At 53.4% G+C, this 10,779-nt stretch overlaps 1 protein-coding gene across 5 annotated transcripts in view; it reads right to left on the bottom strand.

Annotated features, from left to right (window-relative positions):
• PLA2G6 (phospholipase A2 group VI) overlaps positions 1-10,779 on the bottom strand; it is a 53,197-nt gene that overhangs the window by 11,615 nt on the left and 30,803 nt on the right. For 2 of the 5 annotated variants that reach the window (XM_025048869.1, XM_025048870.1), the window contains 5 exons: positions 8,936-9,032; positions 7,503-7,685; positions 4,365-4,473; positions 3,206-3,367; positions 1,432-1,510 (listed from right to left, as the gene is read on the bottom strand). In XM_025048869.1, the coding sequence (XP_024904637.1) occupies positions 1,432-1,510; positions 3,206-3,367; positions 4,365-4,473; positions 7,503-7,685; positions 8,936-9,032 (630 nt within the window). The remainder of the gene's footprint in view (positions 1-1,431; positions 1,511-3,205; positions 3,368-4,364; positions 4,474-7,502; positions 7,686-8,935; positions 9,033-10,779) is intronic. The other 3 variants (XM_025048872.1, XM_006914740.3, XM_025048871.1) reach the window with 2 other exon arrangements.

Here is a 10,779-nt window from a genome sequence, read left to right as displayed (position 1 = left end):
GGGCGGGGAGGGCTCCAGAGTCTGTGCGTAGACCTGGATGCTTCCTTCTGGTCTCATCTTGCCATCTCAGTTTAAATGTCACTGCTGAGAGAAGCTCTGAGGCCACCAGGACCCTCCAGCTCAGCCTACTCCTGCTCCACCCACCTCTCTCCCCTCCATGAGCAATCATTTTTGGTTCCCTTTCTCCCTGAGGGCTGGGACTGGCTCTGCTTTCCTATTCAGTGCATACAGGAAGCGGTTAATAGACAGCTGATCAACTAAGGAGGACCGTGTATCCTGCCTCCAGGGTCCCTTGTGTTTTCCTGGACCAGCTGCCAGCCTTGTGGCAAGCCCAGAGGGTGGCGGGGGAAGCTGTGCCGTCACTGGAGGCCTACGGGGCCTGACGGGGGAGACAAAACATACAAGAGACCCTTCTGAGGGTGCTGGCCCCGGAGGAGTCAGCCCAGAGGAAGCAGGGCCAAGCTGCGGCTCACAGACCCGTGTGGGGAGGTCCCCACAGGGCTGTGCTGACTCTCGCCTCAGCCCCACCTCCAAGGAGGGCAGAGGGGGAAGAAAGCGCTAGAACGCTGATTGGCAGGTGCATGCCCCGGGCACACATTACAAGGTGGCTGAGGAAACAAGTGGAATATGGCGAAGGGGACTGCGCACTTCAGGTGAGGAGCGGCACAGCCACCTGACGCGGCCCTGGGACTGGGTGCTTTCCCTGCTGGGGCCGGCACGGGGACAACACCAGGAGAGAGCCTGCAGCAGCAGAAAGGGCACTGACTCCGAGGGCCTGGGCCCGAGTCTCCTCTCCGACACTGTGTGACCCTGAGCAGGTCACTTAACCTCTGGGGGACTCCCGTTCTGCAGTTACCTCCCTAGGAAGGCTGTTAGGGACAGGGGCTAATTAACAGAATAAACCATCTGTCACTAAAGGGAGGGGTGGAGAGAACAGCGGATGGGAACCACATCTGTCGTGACAGCCTGACATGCTAGCGGGCACCGATTCTGGGCCCCTAGGACTGTCCTCCAGGACAGGGCGTGGGCTTCTCCTTGCGCCTGTCACCCAGGCCTGCCTCCTGCAATGGGCCTGGTGCACAGCAGAGGAATGGGCGAGAAGCCCACCTACCAGCTCTGTGGAAGGAGGCGGGGTAGGAGCGGGGCAGAATTCAGAGGAAAGCAGGCCCCGGGCTCTTCGAAGGGGATCCGGGCCATCTTCCCCCACAACCATGGCAGGGGGACAGGACGGCGGCCAGATCCATCGTGTGACCCAGAGCTTGCACGGACACTGACGAAGGAGCAGACCCAGGCTCTAGAGACTCGGTCCCCTCCCTGTGATCTACAGAACACGTGAGCCACCTCACGGGGCCATGGGCGGAAGCCTCAAGCTTGCGGTGGGCACTCGGCAGAGGCCTCGCACATATGGCACCCCCTTCCCTCCTCACTTACGTCCGCTTCTCGTCTCGCATGGAGCTCAGGATGAAGGTCGGCTTCCGGGCCCGGGAGATATGCATTAGGTCCTGCAGCTCTGTGGGGCACAGAGTGGGGTGGGCTGGGGCCAGGCAATTGCCACCCCCTGCCCCATGGGTTCTGAAGCACATCTGGAGCTATGGCCTCACCCCATTATCTCTAGCAAGAGCATCTGCCTGCTGCCCCCAGGAAGGGCTATTTGTCCCAGGACAACTGAGCCAGAGGCCACAGGCCCCTCAGGGAGAAACGTTTTGGAACAGATGGGAGCCCACTGTTCTGGAAAGGGCCCCCACCCTGCCTGGCCAGCACCTGGATTCTCCTCAATGTCTGTCTCCCAAATCCGTGACACACAAGCACCTGTTACGTCCTGTGCTTTGCCGTCCGTGATGCATTTCTTCATGCATCGGGCTGGGGCTGCTGACAACCACCATGATCAGAATCTTTATTCCCAATTTATGGATGAGGCTCAAAGAGGTTACTTGTCCAAGGTCACTGAGCCAAAAGGCTGAGTCAGGATGTTCCTCAGGATTTAACTCCGTCAACAAAGAACAACCACACTTCAGGTGCTCCTCGTCCTGATCCCAGGTCTGGAAACTTCCTTAGCAATCTCTCTGCTTGGAGGCACCCATCCATGTTTTCCCCTGTGCCCACCCAGCGGATTAGCTGCCCTCCTGACGAGCAGCCCGGCCCCAGGTGCCTGGCCCAGCAGTGCCACGTCACCCAGATTCTGCCGGGCCCTCCCCACTACTGTGCTCGGAGTCTGCAGCAGCAAAGCAGGAAGGCAGGCTGCAAAGCGGTGGGAAAGTGGCCAGAATGGGCAAGACAAGCGGGAGACTGGCCAGCAGAGGCAGCGAACAGTGACGGGGGAGGGTGGTGAGGAAGGATGCGTGTGTCACGCAGCTGAGAAGGGGAGGAGGGAGCTGGGCATGTCTGGGCTCTGCGGCCCCTCTAGGCCCACGGCATTACCCATCTGACGCTGTGCCCCAGGCCCACCATCCAGCCTGGCTTGGGTGACTGACTGCCTGTAAAATTGAGAGATAAAGATGGGGGAGTGCAGGTCCTGGATGGGGAGGAGGAGGGGAAGAGAGGGGCAGAGCCAGAGGACTAAGTGGCTGCTGGCTCTGCCTCTCCTGAGTTCCAGGCTGGGCTGGGCTATCCTGGCTGGAGGTGCTGGCATCTGCTTTCCCAACAGCAAAAACAAACTCCACTCCCAAATGATCTAGGGCCCTGGGTGGGCCAGCCCACAGGAGACCCAGAGTCTCCACGGAGGCCGTGACCATGGCAACAAGGATGCACAGGAGCCGATGCTATTTGCCTGGCCATGTTCAAGAGCCTGCGTGGGTCAATGAAAGGGCCAGTGGAGGGCACACAGGCCTGACAGAGATTCAGCGGTGTGGCAGAAACACTTCACTGAAGCCAAAGGGTCAGGGGCCCCGGGCCCCCTACAGTACTCTTTACTGCCCAAGGGACATGAAGCGGCATGAAAGCACCCACCTTATGGGTGCCATGACAAACGCCCAGACCTAAGACACATGTCCAGGGTGCCCTCTCAGGGGAAATGGACTGTGGGTCAATAGCCAGGGACCCCACTGGCCTCTGGGCTCTCTGGGCAACTGGCTGTCCCCAAGGCTAACACATCCTGCCATCCTCCCTGCTCATTTCCAGGACTTCCACACTGGGTCAACCAGGAGCTCTGATCCGAGGGCCTGGGAACCGGCTGGAGAGGAGGGACGGTGGGAGGGGCGAGGCCTACCTAGGTCGCTTAGGCTGATCGGTGGGGGCTGAGATCTTTCCAGGGAGAAGGGATGATGCACTGGCGCGCAGCCCGGCTCCGTGGGGGCTGCTTGGAGGAGTGGGAAGCGGCAGTCAGCCCCTATGGTTCTCAGCAGAGTTAAGAGTGACTTCCTGGTGACAACTTGTCATGGTTTGGGGAGGGGGAGATCGCACAGGATCAGAAATGATTCAGTATGCAAGTGAGAGGCCCCTCCTTTCCACACACGGTCCCCTCTCCCATCTACCAGGCTGCCCGGGTACGTGACGAAATGTGTGACCTCACCACGCCAGGGTGTGCTGACCCGACAGAGCAGCTTCCTGGGGCCAGGGGAGGCTGTAGGGACTGACCAGGGAGGTGCCAGGAGCAGTTCAGTGTATTTTGGGACTCCCACTTTCCCTTTGCCTCCAGTGGAGAAAGCGGGACCTCCATATTCAGCAATTCTCAAAATGGCTGAATGGAGAGTCCCTCTCAGAGCTCGAAAGGGACTAACTAGCCAGCCAATGAGCAACTAATCCCATCTAATGGACAGGAGAACTAAAAAGGACGCCACAAGAAGTAGCGCATGCACACGTGCACATGCGCATACACGCACGCTCACACACACTAGCAGGTTCACACCCGCGGCAACCTCCGTAGCCCCCTGAAACTCTCCAGAGGGGGCTCTGGGCTTCTGGTGAGGAGGATCTGCTTTTCCCAGCTCTGAAGCCAAGGCTTACCAAGTGAGCATGCATTGCATGCAGCATGCCTGTGAGCAGGGGCACGCATGCACACTCGTGTACTGGTTCCATCAGTGAATTCTCCAAGGATGAGAAAGAGGGCTGCCTGGGCTGCTGTCTATACCACCCCTGGCCCCCCTGAATCCTGGCTGGCACCCTGAGGTGAGATGGGCCTCATGGGAGAGGACACTGGCTTGGCAAACCCCTTAGTGGGCTCCACCTACCGGTCAGGCCCCCTGTTCTTGGGGTAAAAAAAGCTTCCCCTCAGCCTCCCAGGTCCTCCCAGAAACCCTGTGCAGGGAGCAACGGGGAGTGGGTACGGACAGGATGCTGGCACCAGATGGCAGGGACTTCCTTCCTCCCTAGTCCCGGCACCCGACCCTCCCCTGCCCAACGCTTGTCCCACAGTGGCAAGTACATACGTTTGCTGATCTTGGAGGCGATGAATGCAGGAGTCTCCCCAAAGTCATTTGGGGTGTCTACCTCTGCCCCGAACACAATGAGGGCCTTGATTATCTCCACATTGTCTTTCTGTTGGGAATGGAGTGAGGTGAAAATATGCAACAGCTCAGGGAAATGAAGAGAAAAAGGACCCTGGCCCCTTCCGCCTACCCATCAACTCAGTGAGCCTCTCCTTAGCACAGGGAGAGACACTGCTCCGTCGATCTGCGGTTCCAGGGTCTACGATGTGAAGGCTGGTGCCCTGACAAGCAGGCTTACATGTATCCCCAGGTGAACGTTTCATAACCCGGGCAGATATGGGAAGTGATTCACTCAGCCCCCAGCCCCACCAGCTCCTTCTGAGAGGAAGCAATGCAGCTATGACCCCTGCCCCAGGAGCCATGGGGACACTGAAGAGTCAGCTGCTGATGGCTTTCAGGAGTATCAGGAGAGGGGAGAGAGTAAAGGGAAGGCTCTGAGTAGGTAACCAAGCAAACATCCTCCCTGACGGCAGCCTTCAAGTGCAGCCTCCCTGCACACAGCACCTGCAATTAGCATCGGTAGGCTGGGCGGGGGCGGGGCATGGCATGGCTTCTGGTGGGGTGGGCAAATCCCCTAAGACTGGTCGCCAGTTGCTCTGAGCTCTTATCACCTCCCCCTTCTTCTCAGGGTCTGATTTCCTCATCTAGAGAATGAAGAGGTGTGTCTAGAATGCCGTTGTTCCAACACCTGTACTATTAGGATTTACATGGGCACAGGTAAATATGTGTGTTTTAATCATTAATTATGTAATTCTTTTTTGGTTACTTTTTATTTGTGGCACTGGTTTAACCACTTATGGTAGTGATGTAACACTTTCTTCAAAAAAAAATTTAAGTACAAAAGCAAGCCAACTTAAAGAAATGTTGAAATGCATCATTAAGTGGTTCATGAACGTGCTGCAAGCTGTGAAGATGGTATTGCATGTGACGAGTGTGAGGAACAATGAAGTACATCAGCTATTCTCAAAGTAAGACCTGTGGACCCTCGTGAATGCGTGAGTCCCTTTTAGAAGGTTCACGAGTTAAAACTGTTTTCATAGAAAATACCAAGATGTTTGCCTTTGCACTGTGTTGACTTAAGCACTGATAGTGTAAAAATAATGGTGAATAACATTGCTGGTGCCTGAGTACTAAGCAAGGCAGTGGCACCAAAGTGTTGCCATGAGTTTCTTTGTGTATTCTGTGTCATGGAACTGAGAAATGGAGGAGGCATTTCTGTGGCATGACAAAGTATGATGGAGTCTTGAGAAAAAGCACCTGTGGAATTGTTTGCGTTGAGAGCGGAACTAGCTGCTTTTTTTCACGGAACACCATTTTTACTTGAGAGAATGACAGGCAAAAACTAGAGTTGTTCTGCCTTGGGTATTGAGAAGACATCGTCTCAGAAATGAAAGCAGTGAGCCTGTCACTTCAAGAAAAACAACTAGCAGTAGTTTGTGCCAATGATAAATTTCAAGCTTTCAAACAAATATTGGAATTCCAGAAAACCTGTATATGCCATGATGGGCTCGACAGCTTCCTAAAATTTAAAGACTTTTCTGATGAGATTGATGGTGATATTTACAAATGTGGGTTTTTGATACTGTATAATGAAATGGGTCAACATTTTTGGAAGCTATGCATACTCAGTGAACCAATATTTACCAAGTACAACACAAAATCATTCATGGGTAAAAGAGCCATGCAAAGTGCAAGGGATGCCAGCGGATTTTAACGTAAAAAAGTGTGAAAAGAGCCTGAAGATGGTTTCAGAGTGTCCACTACAACCAACCTGTCAGACACCACCCCTTGTCGAGTTTTGGTGCAATATCAAGGAATATCCATAATTACCTGAAAAGATATAACTACGTATCTTTTCCAACTATATAACTATGTGAGGCCAGATTTTCTTCTTATTTTTCAACATATCCAACAATATTCTACAACAGAATAAATGTAGCAGGAGAGAATCCATATGTCTTTTCTGAAGCTGAGTATTAAAAAGATTTGCAAAAACATAAAACGATGCCAACTCTTCTCAATTATTTTTTGTTTTGGAAAAAAAAGTTGTTTTTCATTGAAAATGTTATTTACATTAGCATGCAATTGGTAAATTATGGCTATTTGTAAGTGAATTAATAAGTATTTTGAGAATTTCTCACTTTTAATTTCTAACCTGGTAAATATAGATAGATAAAATTCATATAAAAATTCAAAAAGTTTTTCAGATCCTCAATAATTTTTAAGAGTATAAAGGGACCAAACAGACCAAAAACTTTGAGAACCACTGAACTGGAAAATCCTAAGGGCCCATTCAGTACTAAAAATGTCCACGGTTTTATTTATAATTTCAGCCTCTTGGGCAACCTTGCTCTACAACCATGACCTGCGGTATAAAACAGGATGTCTCTGAATTTGTCCTAAATCGACTTCTAGAGTCCCAGGGGCCTCTCCCATTCTATCGTTATGAGACTTACTACACAGATTTACGTACATGCAGTGTTACTATGGTTACGTGAACATAGACACAGATGCGTGTCTAACACAATAACACTCCCTTCCCTGCACTTGATCTGTTCATACTGTAGTTAGTTGTCTAACCAGACTGGAGAGCCCTAAAGGCAGGAATATGTAACAGACCAACAAGTGTGACCAACACCTACCACGGCCACCAGACGCGTAAGCCAGCCCTGCCGTCCAGGGGCTCGGAGTCTAACAGGGAGATGAGCTCAATAGGCAGGCGAATGCTGCTCCCTAAAAACGCAGGGGAGGAAAACTAACATCTGTGGGCACTCACCCTGTGCCAGATACTGTGTTGTTTAGATATTCCTCGTAGTGACCGAGTGCCTGCCAGGTGGGCACCGGCACCTCCACTTTCCAGATGGGAAACCAAGGCTGACAGAGGTGACATGAATCGCCCAAGGCCACAATCAGTAGCCAGAGCTGTACTTTCCCCTCTTGCGCCACATGCAAGTGTCACGTGGGGGGACGGGAGCGAGGGGGTCAGGGCACAGAAAGAGGAGATGTCCTCTGCCCTCCCCGCAACACATGCGGTCAGCTCGGGCCGACGACGCCCAGCAGAGCGGGTGGCAGGCTCACCGACATAGCCAGGTGCAGCGGCGTGTTGCCATGCTCTCCGTGCGCGTTAGCGTTGGCCCCGTAGGTCAGCAGCACCATGACACAGTCATGGCGCTCACGCATCACCGCTATGTGCAGGGCTGTGTTCCCCGCGGAGCTGGTGCCGTTCACTTCGCAGCCTCGTTTCAGCAGCATGCGGGCCATCTGTGGAGACAGGGTCCAGGCCCGAGTCAGTGGCGCGCTCGGAGCAGCTGTGGCCTGCGGCACCTGGCGGCCCCTGGGCACTGCCACTTCTTCGGAGGCCTTCAGGTGCTGGGCCTCTGGAGAGCTCTAGCACCGGAAGAGCCCAGGCGGCAGGATCCAGTTCTGGGGGTGGCCCTCAACCTTGGCTCCCACACCATCAGCACCCTTGGAACTAGGGGACAAAGAGCTGAAGATGTGCCAACTGTTTTAAGGGGCTTCCAGGTCGTTCCTTGGAGCTCAAGGGACCCCGTCCCTCCCTGCAAAGGGACCTGGCAACACTCCGCCCTGCTCACCCAGCAGCCCTGGGGAGCCTGGGGCCATGGAGAGCAGCCTGGACTTCGGAGACCGACAACTCAAACCCTGAGCTCAACCCTGCTTCACCCCAGTCGTCTGTGCTTGGGAGGGTCACTGTACCCCTCTGCAACTCAGCTTTCTTTGCTGTGACATGGGAATGCAAGTCCCTCACAGAGTGTGGTGACAATGAATGACAAAACATACGTGAAAGGGCCTGACTTGGTGGCTAGCTCCTGGTATGAAGGTCCCCTTCAGAGGGTGGCATCTCCTCCCTCCTGACCCATCACGGTTATGAGCAGCCATGATCTTTGAGGGCCTGACTTGGTGGCTAGCTCCTGGTATGAAGAAGGTCCCCTTCAGAGGTGGCGTCTCCTCCCTCCTGGCCCATCACGGTTATGAGCAGCCATGATCTTTGGGGGGCCATCCAGTGCACTGCCAAGCTGTGCTTCCTGGAGACGAGAGACCAGAGGCCTCCATCCTCCCAGGGAGACGAAGCATGGCTTAGTGGCTTAGGGAGAGGCCTCAGAGGAGATGCCCGACTAGCCTCTCTGTGGACACAGCAAGAGTCAGTACTGTCATCGCCATCAACCACCACCTCTGTTTATGAAGCACTTGCCAATTTACAAAGAATTTCCTTATGCACCACCTCACTGACCTCACAACACCTCCAGGGGCAGGCCGTAGGAACCCCAATTCATACAGGAAGAAGCTGCAGAGGGGACACCATCACCGTGCCAGTGAGCCGTAGAGGAACATGAGGATGTCATCTCTCCTTGGGTTTGCCTGCCTGGGGCCCGCTACAAGATCGGTCCCCACCTCACCAATAAGTGCATCCTCAGGGTCCCTCCTCGGGCAGCTGAGGAACAAAGGGCTCAGGGACCCGCTCCCTGCCCACCACTCCCCCAGACTCTGCCTACCTCTGCGTTCTTGGCCCAGTGCAGGGGGCTGGCTCCATAGCGCGGGTCTTTGCTGTGGATCTGGTTGCTGTCCATGCTGATGATCATCTCGGCACACCTGGGGAGAGAGGAAGGCCGGGGGCCACCTGGCTCTGGAAGGGGTCATGACCAGGGGCTTCATCTATTGGTTAGGGAGAGTTTCCGCAAATAAAATTGCAATAAAACCAACCGGCACGAATACCATGGTATGTCTAGAGTACTTGAGCCCCTCAAGGCATAGCTCAAGCCCCTTCCTCCAGGAAGCCTTCCCTGATAACTCCAATCAGTAATGATCACTCTCACTGGTGCTGGCTCTAGAGTCAGACAGGCTTGAGGTCAAACCCCAGCTTCTGCAATGGTGACCTCTGGAAAGTGGCCAAGTCCATCCGCAACATGGGGACAGTCCTAATAGGACTGGGTGGGGATTAAAGGAAAGAAGATATTTCAGTACCTGGTTCTGTGCCTGGCACACAGCTGCCCTCCACCCGCCGACCCCCCACTGTTGCTGTTTCACGCAGAAACTGGATCCTGAAGGAAGCAGAGAGCTGGGTGGTTAAGAGCACAGCTGCTCCTACCTCTAGGGGTGTAAGCAAAGGAACTGAGCAGGGGCTCGAGCAGGTATTGATTGGTATGCCGCTGTTTACGACAGCACTATTCACAAGAGCCAAAAGGTGGAAGCAACTCAAGCCTCCACTGACAGAAGAATGGAAAAGCGAAATGTGGCATATCCAAAGGAGTGTTATTCTGCCTGAAGAAGGAAGGAAATTCTGACCCATGCCATGACACTAACAAACCGTGAAGAGTAAATGGAACTAGACTGCCAGACCAAACCCAGCTCCCCGCGAAGCTCAGCCCAGTTCGCGCAAACAGCAGAGGGGCTCCCAGACTGGAGCTGGGAGGCAACCACTCTTGGAAACCCTAACACCGTGGTTCTTAGCGTACGGTGGTGGTGACAGAGAGGTGTCCCTATTGGGGTCCCATGGGAACATAGCTGTGTGCAGATGTCGGGCGCATCCAAGGTATGAGATGACTTGCATCATCATAGGTGCATCTAAGGTATGAGGTGACTTGCATCATTGATCCTTTTGATCTAAGCCAGCCCCACGAGGGAGGCCTGGGTGAGGCAGAGAGGGAACACGACTGAGAGCCTCTGATCTGAGGAGGGAGCCACCTGGACAATACTAGGGTCCTGGAAAGAACCTGGACCAAGCAGGTGACTGGGGTTTAGCACAGTGCCCGGGACTGAGGGACCAAATGACTCGCTCATTCATTCAGTCATTCTAGATACTATACCTGCTGGGTAATATTTTGAGATAGTCATCTCTTTCATTCCACTCCCCCCAACTCCCCCCACACCTACACCACACACACCACACACACACACTACACACACACACACACCACACACACACACCACACACACCAACACACACACACACAAACACACACACACACACACACACACACTCACACCACACCACACCACAATGGTGATGAGAACTGAATTCTGCTAACCAGAGTTCTTATTTTGTCTGAACCATTTACCAGCTCCATAATTCTGCACAAGTCATTTCCACATTTCATCATTTCTTTTCCTGTGAAAGAGGAATAATAGTTCCTACTTCATGCGGTTTAAAGCCACTGTACAAATAGTTATTATCACTAAGTTCAAGAACTACTGAACATTCATAAAGTGTACATCCTAATTTTATATTCCAGACTCTGAAGTAGCTCAAGTGTGACAATAGCATTTTGTGGCTTCAAAACCTGATGGATTCATTCTTAAGGGGGTATCCTTAAAAGGATAAATAGAAGGAGATGTACCT

This window comes from Pteropus alecto, unplaced genomic scaffold (assembly GCF_000325575.1).
Source record: "Pteropus alecto unplaced genomic scaffold, ASM32557v1 scaffold6, whole genome shotgun sequence".
Classification (NCBI taxonomy): domain Eukaryota; kingdom Metazoa; phylum Chordata; class Mammalia; order Chiroptera; family Pteropodidae; genus Pteropus; species Pteropus alecto.
The sequence above is the reverse complement of the archived record's forward strand: the minus strand, read 5'-3'. Positions and strand labels throughout refer to the sequence as shown.